This window comes from Pipistrellus kuhlii, unplaced genomic scaffold (assembly GCF_014108245.1).
Source record: "Pipistrellus kuhlii isolate mPipKuh1 unplaced genomic scaffold, mPipKuh1.p scaffold_m20_p_15, whole genome shotgun sequence".
NCBI classification, from domain to species: domain Eukaryota; kingdom Metazoa; phylum Chordata; class Mammalia; order Chiroptera; family Vespertilionidae; genus Pipistrellus; species Pipistrellus kuhlii.
This window is the reverse complement of record NW_023425460.1, coordinates 12,758,947-12,775,882: the sequence shown is the minus strand read 5'-3', so window position 1 is coordinate 12,775,882 and position 16,936 is coordinate 12,758,947. Positions and strand designations below refer to the sequence as shown.

Sequence of the window (16,936 nt, the reverse complement as noted above, 5' to 3'; positions counted from 1 at the left end):
GGATAAAGTGTTATGAGGGAGACTGGACTTCAGTTTGGCTTCATAGCATGATTAAATAAGTAATTAGAAAGGGGGCAGATATTCTAAATATCAAATTAAATAAACCTTGTGAAAGGTCAGAGGAAAGAAGAGCATGCATGATCAGGGAAACAAGAGGAAGATGGGCTGAGACCCGCCCCTGTGTCCACCACAGCCTCACAGCCTACAGTTCCTTTCAAGGTGTACAAATTCATGCACTTGGCCCCTAGTATCAACTATAAGTTACATCAAAGGACTTCAGAAGCCTCTGGCAAGGGATGTGTCTTACAATGCTGTTTTAAGTACTAAGGATAGAAAAAGAGGTAAGAAAAGAAAACAAGACAGTGAAATCTCAGACATGTTTTTGCTGACACATCTCCTAAGGCAAGAGAAACAAACAAAAACAAAAAAACAAATGGGACTACATCACACTAAAACATTTTTGCACAGCAAAGGAAACCATCAACAAAATGGAAAGACAACCCACAGAATGGAAGAACATATTCACCATGACATATCTGATAGGGGTTGATGTCCAAAATTTATAAATAACTTATACAACTTACCCTAGCCAGTTTTGCTCAGTGGATAGAGCATCAGCCTGAGGAGCAACGATTCCTGAGTTCAATTCCAGTCAAGGGCATGTACTTTGATTGCAGGCTCCTCCCCAACCTGAGCCCTTGTTAGAGCTTGTACAGGAGACAACCAATCGATGTGCTTCTCTCACATCAATGTTTTTCTCTGTTTTTCCCTCTCTCTTCCACTCTCCCTACAAATCAATGGAAAATATCCTTGGGCAAGGATTAACAAAAGTAAATAAATAAGAACTTATACAACTCAACATCCAAAGAAACAAACAAACAATCCAATTTTTAAAAATGGGCAAAGGACCTGAATAGACACTTCTTCAAAGAGGACATACAGATGACCAATACACATATGAAAAGATGCTCAATGTCATTGATTATCAGAGAAAAACAAATACAAATAAAAGCCACAGTGAGTATCATCTCACACCTGTCAGAATGGCTACCATCAATAAACCTACAAACAACAAGTGCTGGCGAGGATGTGGAGAAAAAGGAGCCCTGGTGCACTGTTGGTAGGAATGCAGATTGGTGCAGCCACTATAGAAAGCAGTATGGAGTTACCTCAAAAAATTAAAAATGGAACTGCCTTATGATCCAGAGATTCCACTTCTGGGAATTTATCTAAAGAAACCCAAAACACTAATTTGAAAGATTATATGCACCCTATTATTCATTGCAGCTTTACTTACAATAGCCAAGATCTGGAAACAGCCCAAGTGCCCATCAGTAGCTGAGTGGATAAAATAGCTGTGGTACATTTACACAATGGAATACTACTCAGTTGTTAAACGGGGAGGGGGGGGGTGGTAGAAATCTTGTCTTTTACAGTAGCATGGATGGTCCTGGAGAGCATTATTCTAAGTGAAATAAGCCAGTCAGAGAAAAACAAGTACCATGTGATTTCACTTACATGTGAAATCTAATAAAATGAACTAACAAGCAAAATAGAGACTTGGCGGTATTGGGGATGGATGGTGAATAGAGCAAAAAAGAGGGGGGGAAATCAAGACAACAGTGTGATGATTGCCATGGGGAGGGAGAGGAAGGTGGAAGAGGTTATGGGGAGATAATGGGATGGACACAAACTTGACTGGGGATGGTGCACACACAATACAGTGCACAGATGATGTGTTATAGAACTGTGCACCTGAAACCTGTATAGTTAAGTTAATCATTGTCACTCCAATATATTCATTTAAAACTTATATTAAAATAAAAAGGAATTAGAGTCCAAGTTATCAAATTTTATTTTATTTTATTCCACCCAATCAAAGCCCTCTTCATTTATAACTTCTCAAATTAATACATAAACCTGGGCTCTATATAATAGCTGACGCTTGCTATTACCATTTCTATGTAACATCAACCAGGAGGATAAAAACCAAGCAGTCCAAGCACATAAACTCTAAGATTACACCCCAGATATTAAACACTGAGAAAGTCTCTAGATTCTCCAGTTAATCCTGCTTTGTCATCATTTACTTCAAGCTGACTCGTCCTGGAAAACCTACCACCTCATCTATCATGGCTTCCGCTCACCTTTTCCTCCCAAGGCTGTTCTCCCCATTACTCTTTCTGACAGTGGGAAAATGGAGAGGTGCTTGTGCCCCAGCTAAAATATAGCCTGCGGAGAGCTGGAGTGTAAGCACTCACTCTTTTAAAGAAGAGAGGAAGGAAAGGAACAGCTGAGCTCACACCTAGGAGAGAAAGTACAACCAACCCCAAAATAGAGTTCAAAGAATAGAACAAGATACTCCAGGCATCTGTCTGGCCCAGAGACAGAAATCTCTCAAAACTATGTTTAAAATGTCACAGAAAAAAACAAAGAACACAAAGCCTAATGAACGAGTCCAAAATGATAATTATAGTCGATTCAATGAACATCCGTAACTCGTAGTTAAGGTAACATTGATATGTTGTCACGTTCATATTTTGTAAAGAAATGGACGGGAAATGAAACCTGTCAGCAGAAAACCTAAATAATGCATACGTCTAGGGCTTTTGGCATTCAGGAAGCCCAAGGGTTAATGCCCTTATGAATTTTTCACATGTGGTAACATCCATTTTAATTGCCGGTAATCTGAGGCCATAAACTTTTGTGTGCTTTCTTGTTCATGGCACCCACAGCACCAACACGTACCTATTGCGCGCTTGCCGTGGGCCGGGTTCGGCTGTGAGCACCGCAGAGCAGGCAGCAGCGAAGGTGACGGATGAGGCCCTGTCCTCACGGAGCCTCTGTGCTGTCACAGCGAGGAATGATGAATACGGTTGGACCAGAAAACAAGCCATGACTAATTCTCCTGGACAAAGGCTCCTGCCGGAGAAGGCAGAAGCTTTCTTGCTGTATTGCAGTTTTACAGATTCCTGGATCTTTTCCAGCGGGAGAAAGTCACTGGTGGGTGTTTGGAGGTTTGGGGGGCTTCGGAGGGACAGGGTAGGCGATAAAAGGGCAAATCTCACCAAGTCAGGGAAGAGCAAATGTTCTGACTCTGAACCCTGCCCACCCAGGAAGCCGCAATTCCTCGGGGGCTTTCATACAGAAGAACAGGGTTCATGTTACAAGTTTCTAGAAAGTTCTGCTAGTTTCAGAAGTAAAATGGGAAGTAAACAAAATTTGTCTTTGCTGTTCTCTGCCATCTCCCTCATTCACTATGTCTTCTTGTAGCCTCTCCTTTTCTCTACCTTTTTCTATTTTGAGATGTTTTTTAATTTTTCAAAATCAACCTTTTAACTTAATAGATGCACATAGTATAAAACCAAGCACAGTTTAGCTTCACTCACTTTATCCCTTCTATCTTATCCCTATTGGTCTCTTCCCTCTTTCTCCACCACTCTGTGGTCCATGACTTCCCACCATCCTCCTCTTTCTGGCCACCTCCTTCCAATTTCCCTTCTATCTTTTCAGTAGGCATTGAAAAAAAGGATCAGTAGGTATAGGAAGAGATGGAGTCTAATAAGACAAGGGATTGACAGTATGTTATCTGCTCAGGGAAGCCCATTTTATAAGGATTTGGCCCTTTGAGCTTAAAATCTGCTTCGTGTGAATAAATGTCACTAGAACTAGAGTTGCTAGACATAACACTTAAAAAATTGAGTAGTCAAGTTTCATACATTTTCTTAGCTGTCTGAACAGAATCTTTCAAAAATCCTTTCGTGGTTTCGTATATACTGCACAATATGCATGAGAGAAAGAGAGAGAACTCGGGTGGCATTTTCAAATGTTTCTTTAAGCCCTGGGTCTGGCCTCTCCTAAAATTGCTTTCTTTCCGCACGCCTAGAACTCCACTTTACTACCCCCAGCCTGGCTTCCTGCAGGGATACTGGGAACGAGACCATGGAAAAGCCCAGGTTTGGAGTCAGACTGGTTTACCCTGGAAGACCAGCTTCATGTGTTATTAGCCCAATGATCTCAGGCAAATAACTTAATGCTTTTAACAGTTTTCTCATCTGCAAAATGGTGTTCATAAAACCATTATATGTCATTATAATGACATACGTATTTAATTGTCTAACCCGTAAGTGTATTCATCACACTATGTGGCAGATAGCTGCCATTTACAAAGAGCATAATTAACATATACATACTAGTAAGTATACATATATAATTTATATATACATACTAGTAATCATACGTATACATATATACATACATATATATATATATATGTGCACACACACACAAACACACACCCCATGTGCCCATATTATTCTCACATACACATGCAATTTACCTGTCTGTCCTCAATGCCATTGTCCCAGAGGTCTGTCCTTGAAGCATTCCCATTTTTCCAAAGTGACAATTAGCTAATGTAAGGATCTAATCACTAAGAATGTGCTAATGGGAAAGGATAAGAGGAGGGAACAGTGACTACTGCCTGCCAACTCAGACGCTCCTCGGAGGTAAAATATGGCTCTTGGACACAAAACTGTACTCAAAGTGGCACGGGCCAGCGCAGTGACGCGTGGTGGGAATTTCAAACAGCAGAATCTGGAAGCTCCCTGCAGTAGCTCTCAGTAACTGTGACTGTTCTGCATGTGCTAACACCTAGACCCTCGCTAATTTAAAAATAGGTTTAAAAAAATCACAAATGGATAGTGTGTCCTTTTTCATATAAGTTTATTGCATTTGCCCCAGAACTTTCTACAAAACAAATACAACTCCTAGGAAAATAGGGCCCCGGGAAGTTAAAGGCTCATGTAAGGTCTGAGGTAAAGCAAAAACTAAAACACAATTCTCTTTTCAAATCTGTATTTCCTGACCATATTGTGTTGGCTTGATGAGGTGTGACTACACATAGGAAGACCCGCTTTGAAAACCCCCCTCCCACAGATCCAAAACCTGTGAAACTGGCAATGGCCAGAGTCTCGCACCTTTTGCCACACTAACAGGAAAGACTCTTAAGTAATGGACTTGGTGCCTGGCCATCCGAGTCAGCCACTTAGTCATTTTTCTAGACGCCATCCATCACTGAGCACATTCCCAAACCTCATGCAACCTCGTTTAAACATCTAACTGGCAGTTCTGATGGGAATAAACGTTTTTGTCAAAGTAAAAGCTTGACAACCCTGACACCTAGTGGCTGTGAAGAAACGGATGAAGACCCAGCTTAGGAAAGGTACATAAACACACAGAATTTAATTATTTGTAATATTAAATTAATACTAATTCTAAAAGCCGCCCAGTTCTATTTGGGCTCAGAATTTCTCTTGGAACCTGTATGAGGAGGCAAAAAGACTTGCATTTGTAAAGCATATTTTCCTTCAACCTTATACATTTAGAAAACTTACTAAATCTTCAGAGATCAAATAAGAAAAGCCAAGGTTGATTCATAGTTTGGCATATCTATGACCTTTTTTCCTTAATATTGAATGACAACCACATCCTTTACCTAGTCTTCGGGGGATTTTTTTCAAGCATCCCCCTGTCAATATAAAAGCCACCTGGTCAAGCATTCACAGGGGTTCTCTTTATGCCAATGAAGCAGTCTTACTTGAAAGGAAGTTGTACCTTTACAGACCAGCAGTTTTCTTTTTCTTTTTTTTCTTTTTTTTTCTTTTTTAAATATATTTTATTGATTTTTTACAGAGAGGAAGGGAGAGATATAGAGAGCTAGAAACGTCAATGAGAGAGAAACATCGACCAGCTGCCTCCTGCACACCCCCTACTGGGGATGTGCCCGCAACCCAGGTGCATGCCCTTGACCACAATCAAACCTGGGACCTTTCAGTCCGCAGACCGACGCTCTACCACTGAGCCAAACCGGTTTCGGTGGCAGTTTTCTTTAAGAGAAGTAAAAGGACACATATGGAAACCCCTAGAGCACACATCTAAAAGCAAGACTCCTTCAGAGAACGCCACAGGAAGTCATATGAAGAGACCCATCAACACAGCATAGTGCAGCCTATTTCTGCCCTACACACTAGAAGGCAAGTGTCCAGGCCCACCTACACGGACAGACGTGACAGTACTCATCGCCTCCACCGGGAGAGGCCCACTCCTACCTGCTGGCGTTTGAAGGCTAAATAATCCAAGTTTTCCAGCTCCTTCCCGAGCTTCTGGTAGGTTTTCTGGAGGTCAGATTTGTTGGAAACGTTTTTGAGAGATTCAAATGTCCTCTGAAACTGAAATGAAAAACAAAAACAAATACTTAGTACAGCAGCCTTATTTTTCCTCACATTTCCAACTAGCTAACACAGAGAAAAGTTGAAACAGATAAAACAAATACAAACTTTCAATAAAATAATTAAAAATGATTATGAAGAAGAAACTGCACACCAATGTTACTGCATAAATAAAAGTCAATTTGGTCCTCATTTCAACAAAAGAATATACTGAATTTAAAAAAAAAAACTCTTCATGTCTTAGCATACACTACTACTTTTAAAGAAAAAATGTACAGTGAATGTATGTATAATTTCAAATCAGAATGAGAAAGTGTTAAAAGAGCTCTCACATTCCAACCATGGAAACAATTTATGTGAAAACAGCTGCTTGTCTCTATAGAAATGTCTATGCAGTTTAGGTACCCAGTGAGTTTTAGCCAGAAAGCGCTCTCAGATCTTATTTTTTGGGAAGGTGAGAAAACTAACGTTTTGATGACTGAATCATATGCAGCGTGTTCAGCAAACATTTATTCCTTCCTGCTTTATATAACACAGGTGAATTATGAAATCAGTTCTGCTGAATCAGCATGCTTCAGTTCATGGCTTTAAAAAATAGTTTTGATTTTTAGAGAGAGAGAGAAAGGGAGAGGGAAAAAGAGAGAGAAGCCTGGATAAATTGCCTCTTCCACCCACCCTGAGGATCAAACCCACAACCCAGGCTTGTACCCTGACCAGGAATCGAACTGGCAACCGTTTGGTGTATGGGATGATGTCCAACCAACTGAGCCACATCGGCCTGGGCTTCTGTTCATTTCTAAGTCAGATACTAAAGATAAAGCAGACAAATTGCAGTGAATCACAGAATGCTGTTCTGCTACGAATAATTAATTAAGCAAAGGGAGCTCACAACAAATTGAATTCCTGGTTTATTTTAGTAAATTAGAGCTTACTTTGGAGGATTAGTGATTGAAAATGTCAAGTAATGTCATTTGCAAGATATTTGCATTTCCTCTCACTTTGTCTTTTGTTTTCCTTATGTTCACTGTGTACCATTAGATAGATTTCTACAGACAGAGACTTCACCATCTTAAACACACCAGAACTCCACTGTGACTATGATGGTATGAGACAGGCTAATAGGATTTTACAGAATATGATTTAGTTTCCGGGAAAATGATTTGACCCTTACTATTTCAGACTACATGGAATAAGTCATATTATAATGGCATTCTGTTGAATTAAATCCTCAGTTTCACAAAAGCAATGTGTTTATCTCAAACCAAGATGGCAGAGGAAAAAGAAATAAAAAATAACAGTACTAAGCTTCCACAGCAGGCTGGTAAATTATATTCAACAATGCAATATTTTAGACCCTACTGTACACAAGGCACTGTGAATATAAAACACTATTTCCTGCACTAAATGAACTTACAGACTGCCAGAGAGCTAGGCATGAAACTCAAAAATAGGAAGGACTCTGACGTTTGAGTACCTGTTCAGATCCAGGTACTACTTCATGCTTTTCAATTGAAGTCTCACAGGAACCACAGGAGTCCCTAGGTCCCTTCCCCATTTCACCAGTGAGTCAACTGGACTCCTAGTTTGGACTGGGTTTTGACCACAATGCTGTGCTCTTTCTACTTTATCATTACCTCAGACACAAGGCATAGTCAGTGAAGAGAATGCAAAAGGAGATAAAAGTAACATGTGCTGAAACAGAAAAGACTCCCTGATATGAGACCCGGGCCACCTAAGAGTCATGAGGGAAACTGAAGTGAGCCTCACATCACAGGAAGAATTTTCAGAGCTTACCGGTAAATGGGAACCAGTCCCACCCATCAGTTTAAACGCAGCCACAGTCTGCTCATTTTCCCATTTCATGGCAGAGTAAACAAATTTCTTTAATATAATTTTAATAGCCATTGTATTCGCTGTTTATTATGTGGTTGTTTTTGTGCCTTGCTATTCCTTGGTCTATTCTATATTCAAATCAAAATAATACCAGGACTAAAATTTTAAGCAATTTATTTTATCTATAAGTAATACAAACTATTTTGCCAATCAATTTGTTCCCTGAGAAATATTACTCTACTTCTTAAATATTTCTTCCTCACATCTATGTGAACTTTTACACAACTCCAAATAGAAATTTTCGGATTAATACATTAGTAAGGCTTCAAAATAAGAATCATGAAAACCAATAATTCCAGATAACCCGTCCACAGCCAAAGAAGTAAAGAGAGAAAATCCAGTAAGGGTGCATAACCACAAAATGTTTTCATTAAAGGTCAGAGTCTGCATAATGTGGAGATTTTAACTCGAACTTTCATTATCAGGACATACAGCCTCCATTGATTGATACTAAATAGCTCAGAATACTCTAACTGTGATGATTCATTCATTTAAGCAAATTTTTTTTCATTTACAAAAACAAATGATTATCAAGGAGATGTCATAAAATCTGTACAGTAGTCTTGTGTTAGATCCCATTAAAACACACTCCATCAATATCTGCCCACATATACACTTAAAGATGAAAAAGGGTAAAAGCACTAATTTTACCTTATAGATGAAGCATTAGTAAAAAAAATTAAATTAAATTAAATTTTAAAGTTAAAAAAAGATAAAAATAAGGCAATGCTTATGTGAGGTTCAGATTTTACTTTAAGACATTTGACATTGACTCAATTTGAATTTTTTTCATTCCAATAGGCCACTGTGCTTGACCATTAAAAGAGACCTCTTGAGATTTTCTACATTAATTCAGTCTATTGTAATTTCATTATATTGACTATTTCTTAAACAATCTCTCAGTTTAGGGGTGGGGGGAGGAGGAGGCATTCAATGAATTAAAGAGATTTTAATATACCTGGGTTGTACTTGTTCAAAGTTTTGGGTGGTAATTTAAAATAATTCAAGAACCCCAAAATAATTTGTTGAATGTTGATATTTTTAACTCATTACAGACAAAATGTAAACCATAAATAAATAAATAAATAAATAAATAAATAAATAAATAAAATTTTTAAAAAGCCCAGTGAATAAATCTGAACCCAATACAAACATAGGTGTATTCTAAAATATCAAAACTGAATATTAATATGGTATTTTCTTAAAGGGCTCTACACAGACTCACCCACCCTGTGACCAGTGCTAAAGCAGCCCTTTGAAGTGTGCCCCAAATTTACATGAAAAAGGCTCATTTGTTTATAACATTGCTCTGCGGGCAGAGGCCTGCCAGGATAGTCTCCAGGCACAGAGGCTGGTGGGCACCATCTTTCTGCTCTCTGCTTCCTAAACCTAACAGGTGCCATTTTTCCCTTTTTCTTTTTTTTTTCTTCTTTTTTTAGAGGTTGCCATCTTTACACTCCCCTTCTGCCTTGCTCCAGCCAGTGGTCACTATCTACACTCTCCCTCGAACAGGCTCCAGAGCACCAGTCTCTCACAAAGAGCAGCATCTCCACATGTGTGGTGCCCTGGGTTTCACATCTGTGGCCCAGTTTCCGTGGTGGCCACCCAGGGGTGCCCCAAGATCCCCTAGCTTGGAGGACAGGGAGGCTTATGTTCCCGGGTCCCATGGGACTGTAACAACTAGAAAGACAGTTCTTGCCCAGTCCAGTGGCTCAGTGGGTTGCAGCAGCATCCCGTACACCAAAAGGTTGTGGGTTAATCCGATTCAGGGCACATACCTAGGTTGTGGGTTCGATCCCCAGTCAGGGAGTGGACAGGAGGCAACCAATTGATGTTTCTCTCTCTCTCTCTCTCTCTCTCTCTCTCTCTCTCTCTCTCTCTCTCTCTCTCTCTCTCTCTCTCTCTCCCACTCCTTCTCTCTCTCTCTCCCTTCCTCTATCTCTAAAGTCAATGAAAACATATCCTCATGTGAGGATTTTTAAAAATTAAAGTTAAAAGAGCTGAAACCGGTTTGGCTCAGTGGTAGAGCGTCAGTCTGAGGACTGAAAGGTCCAAGGTTCGATTCCAGTCAAGGGCATGTACGTCGGTTGCGGGCACATCTCTGGTTGAGGGTGAACAGGAGGCAACTGGTCGATGTTTCTCTCTCATCGACATTTCTGGCTCTCTATCTCTCTGTAAAAAATCAATAAAATATATATTTTTTAAATTAAAGTTAAAAGAGAAATGTACTAAAACTAAAATGTGTTAAAAAATACACAATATGACTAGATATAAATTGTGACGACAACATGGCCTATGTGTCAGAGTATTAAAATACCCATAGAGTTACACAAAGGGAATAAGAAAGAAATGAAAGTATATCACAACAAACATAATCTTGTTTCATTTGCTCTCCTGAGCTCCAAATATATTTTCAGTATCTCCTATCTTTCATATGTGCCTCAAGTCCAGTGTGTCTACTGGTAAAGCTCATAAATTGATTCTCTATGTGCAGAAAACCAATGTCAATGCCCAACCAACTTCCTAGAAGGCTGCTTACTACTTCCCTTTCCCTCTGAACAGATTCCAATCCCTTTCCAAACGGTACCCTGTTCCTCCTCCATCTCTCTCATTCGTTCCTCACCCCATTCTATCATTTCACAACCAAATGAATGCATCAGCCTCATTACCGGCCTCTCTACCTCCAATCTGGCCCCCTTGCCAACTGCTGACAGAGTAATGGACCTGAAATATAAACTTACTTATATGATTTTCCTGCTTAAAATTCTTTCATGGTTCCCACCCTCGTTTCAGACCATAGTTCAAACTTTTTTAACTTAGCACCGAGCCTTTCACAAGTAGACCCATGCCCACTCTCTTCAACTTCAATTCTTATTCCTCCCATATGATCGCCCTTCACCTCAGCTGCTCAGAAGGATTCGTGGTCTTCAAGAATGTACATTCCCTCCACCTGAAACGCACTCTTCCTTCACTACCTCCCTTGGCTAGTACTCTCTCCAAACTTGGTCAAGCATTATTCACTCAAAACACTCTCCCATGATATAGCTGCCATCATACCTCCTTAGCACCTTACACCAACCTCTATCATGATAAATTATATTGTTGATTTATTTCTTAATTAGTCTATAAATTCCAGGAGAGCAGGACCCTGGTTTTATTTTGTCTAACTATGAATCCCTAGCACATAGTGTGATGGCTGGCATACAGTAAGCACACAAAATATAAGCATTTGCTGAGTGGGTTAATAAGCTGGTCCTTTTTATGCCGCTTGGTCCTTTTCAGAAGTTAACATTTTCACATGATCTAAATTATCTTTGTCCCTAATGTTTCCAGTATGGAATTCAACACAAAACCAGCTATTTGTGCCCTGTTTGTCTCTATTTTCTTCTTTTTCCTATTCCATCTTCAATATCAGACTTGTGACTTGCTTTTTTCTTTAAACCTTAATGTATCTCTGTGTATTTTTCCTAGGATTTTGTGCAGAATATACTTGGCTGATAATAGCTCTTCATTAAACATTAATTTTTCCCCTTATAAAATACTAATATTTTTTAATAAAAAGCTTTAAAAACTCTTTTTGCTGTTGTATACCTTCCTTTTAATAATAAAAAATCATCTCAAAAAGTCTCAGCTATCAATATGGTAGTATGTGGATATAAATAGTCTTTATATCCAGAATCATTTTTAAGTACACAAAAGCTTTATAGCAATGTATGTAGCAAATGTCAACTATGTATTTGGCATAAGAAGTTATTAAAACTGGACCTATTTCTATAATGACATTGGTCTATTACCTAATTAAAAAAAACATTTCCACTTTTTAAAATATAAACTAGTTATAATAAAAGTGTAATATGGTAATTAAACTGGACATTCTCCCAAACATCTTTCCAGACAACCTTCTGGATGAAGCCAGGGCTGTGAGGGAAGCCAGGATCCCAGGCGCCAGAGGGAGCCCAGTGCTGGCAGCTGGGGGAAGGAAGGCTTACTCTTACATTAATTTCATGCATCAGGCCGCTAGTGATATGACAAATAGGAAAAAAAGTTAGTTCAACTTAGGTGTCAAATTTAATTCCCTTCCTATTTTAAGAACAAGGACAACATTGCATTGCAAGAGTCAAAAAGTGGGAGCAAAGTACTACGATGGAGGAAGGTAGGACAGAGTTCTTGCCAGGCAATTTACAAATTATTTAAACTTCACAAGAACCTTTCAATATATTCAGAGTGGATGTCATTATCCTTATAGCTCAGAAGAAAAAAACAAAGCTCACAGATTTTTTTAACTTTCCCAAAGTCATCCAGTTAATCAACAACAGAGCCAAGATTCAAGTAAGGTCTCCCTATTGTCAAAAGCTATGTTGAACCTTATAAAATCCAGATAAAAATATATAATGTGAACTCTTGAAAAGTAGAAACCATATTAAAAAAAAAAAAAAGTTCAAAAAACTTGAATAGTACAAAGGAAAGAAAACTTTTAAATTCCCATAGAAAACTAAGAGCAATCGTGGTGATAAAGCCAAATTGCCTTTACAAGTTCTTAAATTAATTCAATATTGAAATGTCACATTTTTCCTCTATCCTCTCTTGCTTTTGATTTGGACCTATTTTCCCCAGAGGAGAATATGTGTTCCTTAAGGTACGAGATACCTTTAAAAGTGCCAAGCAGGGAATCCTTGATGTATTGAAGTGAATATTAATTCCCTGTTGGTGCGGTACTTACCCTATTGAGAGAAGCGCAGGGAATCATGTTTGCACTAGTTGGTGATCTTAGTCTATGTCCTTTATAAATGGTTGATCATAATTGCATCTCTGGGGGAAGTCTCAGTGGAAAGAGGATAATTTAATAAAGACAAGAAAGTACAAGGTAATCAGAGAGTATTTAGACTATCAAGGTAAGGACTATTAATCAAAAGAGAGCAATATCTCACTTATTTATTAGGAATTATACCTCAGTAGGGATGAAATATTCTGTTATGTGGAAAATATCATAACAAGGAGGAAAAGGATAAGGCCACTCAAGAAAACATTGTGAAAGCAGAGAAATTCTTTGGTACTGTGCAATAAGTAATAAATACAAAATGTAGCAGGAACTTGTATAAGAGTGTCAGGGCTAAAAAGCCCAAAATGAGCAGAAGCTTGCATGAAATCATAAAATAAGACTGTAATAGAGGAGGATGCAGGCCTTTGTCTATTATATTCAAAACGAGGGCAAGAAATAAAAAGGTATATACTGCTTTTGAAGAAAGAATATGTGTCCAGAAGAAGAAATCTGTATCTTTAAAGCTGATGCCTTCCCCGAGAATACATCTGTATAGATTATTATCGTACTAGGGCTCCAGTGCACGAATTCGTGCACCTTGAAAGGAACTGTGGGTCATGAGGCTGCAAGTGGGCACAGGGGCGGGTCTCGGCCCATCCTTCGCACTCCTTCCCGGACCCTCCCTCCATGACCCCCCCACCTATCTGCCAGCAGCTGCTCTCCCACCACCGCCACTCCTGCGTGCTGACAGCACCACCCCACTCACACCCACTGATAGCACAGAACGACTGGGGTCAGCAACAGCAGCAGGTGCAAGCGGTGGCTGCGGCCCCAATCACCCCTCAAGAGCAGGGGAAGGTGGAGAAGCCCTCAGGGGCATTTGGGGCTGTCAGCCACCACTCACACTCACTGACAGTGCTGAGCCATTGGGACTGGCCCCAAGTGTCAGCAGCAGGTGTGAGCGGCAGCTCCAGCGCTGGCTGCAGGTGCGAGCGAGGCCGTCACTGGTAGCAGGTGCAAGCGCCCGGCAGGACCACAGCATGCAGGAGCAAAGAGTTTTCAGTAACCACCAGAGGCTCATCCCAATGACAACAACTGGCACCCTGTCTTGGTCTGGTCCTCCCGCTCACCTGCTCCACCATCCTACCATGGCCAATGCCTACCATGTTCTGTACTCTGCCACCTGCTGCCTATGCCCATCATTTTCCGCACACGCACTCCATGTGGTCAGTGCACATCATAACAACCAGTTGTTCAGTCGTTCAATTATTCTGTTGTTCCGCCATTCAGTCTATTTGCACATTAGGGAGACAATATATATATATATATATATATATATATATATATATATATATGTATGTATGTATATGTATATATATGTGTGTATGTATATGTGTGTGTGTGTATATATATATGTGTGTGTGTGTGTGTATGTATGTGTGTGTGTGTATGTATATAACAATATATATATATATATATACATATATATATATATATATATATATATATATATATGTATATATATTAGAGGCCCGGTGCACAAAATTCGTGTGGGGCACAGGGAAGTGTCCCTCAGCCCAGCCTGCACCTTCTCCAATCTGGGACCCCTAGAGAGATGTCCAAATGCCCCTGGTAGGATGGGGCTTAAATGGGCAGTCAGACATCCCTCTCACAATCCAGGACTGCTGGCTCCCAACTGCTCGCCTGCCTGCCTTCCTGATTTTCCCTAAGCATTTCTGCCTGCCAACATGATCACCCCCTAACCACTCTCCTGCCAGCCTGATTGATGCCTAACTGCTCTCCTGCCAGCCCAATTGCCCCTAACTGCCCTCCCCCCTGCAGACCTGGTCCCAACTGCTCTCCCCTACAGGCCTGGGTCTCCCCCCAAACTGCCCTTCCCAACAGTCCCGGTCGCCTCTGACTTCCCTCCTCTGCAGTGTGGTCACCCCTAACTGCCCTCCCCTGCAGGCTTGATCACCCCCAACTGCCCTCCCCTGCAGGCCTAATCATCCACAACTGCCTTTCCATGCAGACCTGGCCCCTCCCCTGCTGGCCATCTTGTGTCAACATGGGTGCAGCCATCTTGTGTGTTGGAGTGGCAGTCAATTTGCATATTACTCTTTTATTATATAGGCTAGTAGAATGTGTGTGCACACATGCAGGAGAGAAAGGTAGAGGCGGTGGGGGGGGGGAAGGGGGAGGAGAGGAGAGGAAGAGAACTACAGAATTCATCCTAGGAAAGGAACTCTCTATATTGAGGAAATACCTTAAGGATAATTTAAGGTAGATGATGATATCAATATCTGAGGGTACAAATTAGCAGAATCCTACTTGATGGTGAAGAGATGGAAACTTTAGTGTATTCAAATAACAGGAATTTAGGGGTGTATGGGACAACAAAGGAGAGCAGGTAGAGAGAAAAATGAGGAAAAAAATTGCTAGAGAAATTTGTAATTTTCTAATATATAAATTGAAGTAAGTCAGATCATCTTGTCATACAACAGAACTCCTTTTCCATCTTCTCAAGCTTCTATAAGGTTTGCCATTAAATAAACATGGCTTGTCTGGAAGTGGGGGAGAGGAGACCAACAAGTAAAAGATCACCTTTCAGTTATGGATTAACATAAAGCAACAATTTTTGCATGTATCTGTCCAATTAATATAGGAAATAGGGATAGGAATAGCATCCAAAACTACAATTCAGTGGAGGGGAAAAAAAAAAGGCTTGGAGCCAAAGGTGACCCTGAAAATATGAGCCCCAGAAAATTTACAGAATCTTGGGGAGAACATTATACTTGACCAAACATAGAATGAGAGTTCAAGCCAATCCTATCTAGATCTTCAGGACAAGGGGATCCCTGCAGGTAGATGGTTTACAACCTTAAGTACCGTATTTTTCGGACCATAAGACGCACTTTTTTCCCCCAGAAGTGGGGGGAAAAAGTCCCTGCGTCTTATGATCCAAATATAGCCTACACATATACTTTTAAAAAAAAAGTTTTTTTACTTGCCCGGCTCTGTGTGGTCTCTGTGTGCTTGCCTGGCTCTAAAATGGTTCTAAATGCTGCTCTTTACTTTTCAGGATTGATTACATGTGTTTATGACTGTGATGTTGGGTTTTAATGCACATAAAATATTTTAGGACACTATTTGTTTCAGAATCTTTTTTTCTTCATTTCCCTTCTCTAAAAACTGGTGTGTCTTATGGTCCGGAGCATCTTATGGTCCGAAAAATACGGTAAGTGGATTGTGAGTAATTGAAAAATGAAGGCCAATAAAAAGGAAAGAAAGAATAAAAGCAAGCAAGAATGGTCACTTAGAGCTCTTATGGGGTTCATTCACTTTACAACTGGAGTTACTACACTGATACACCTGCAATGCCACAGATAACACATCTTGATTTCAGGGAGGCCTTTTAGAAAGTGCTTGAGAATAAAATAAACAAACGTGGTTTACACAGGAGCACAATGAAATGAGTTTAAAACTCATTTTAACAACTCCACTCAACATGTGTTAATATTTGATTCATGTTATCTGAGAGGAAGATATAGCACACTTTTCCATGTCATTAAACAATTTTTCATGAGTAGTTTGGTCAAAGAAATCTAAAAATGACATCAGGTTAGGAGGGAAGACAAAATCAAAAGTCAAAAAGATCTGAATGGGCTGTATCAAAAAAGCCATAATTAACAAGATGGAATTCAATAAATATAAATGTAACATCTCCCTCTACATATAGAAAGATAACTAGTCAGAAGAGAAAGATCTGGATTAAGAGTAGTTTGAGTTCAGAAACTTGGAGTTTGTAATCACTCACAAAATCAGCATGAACCAACAGCTATCATAATGGGTAAGGTTGGACGGTAAGTCAGGGAGGTTATTGTCAGAGTATATTATGCAATGTTTACATCAAAGACTCTATTTTTATTTCCAGATATCTTAATGTCAACATTCTATGGGACCTACCTAATAATATAGAACATGCACAGAAAAAAATTGGAGATGATTTTGCAGATTTCTATTTCTTATATTGGCAAATTAGTTATTCAGTTCA

The 16,936-nt window shown here is 39.8% G+C and overlaps 1 protein-coding gene across 1 annotated transcript in view; it reads right to left on the bottom strand.

Annotated features, from left to right (window-relative positions):
• The window catches only part of CTNNA3 (catenin alpha 3), a 1,168,431-nt gene that overhangs the window by 1,101,688 nt on the left and 49,807 nt on the right, over positions 1–16,936 (bottom strand). Inside the window, exon 4 of the mRNA XM_036438342.2 lies at positions 6,111–6,230. Coding sequence (XP_036294235.1) covers positions 6,111–6,230 — 120 coding nt within the window. The remainder of the gene's footprint in view (positions 1–6,110; positions 6,231–16,936) is intronic.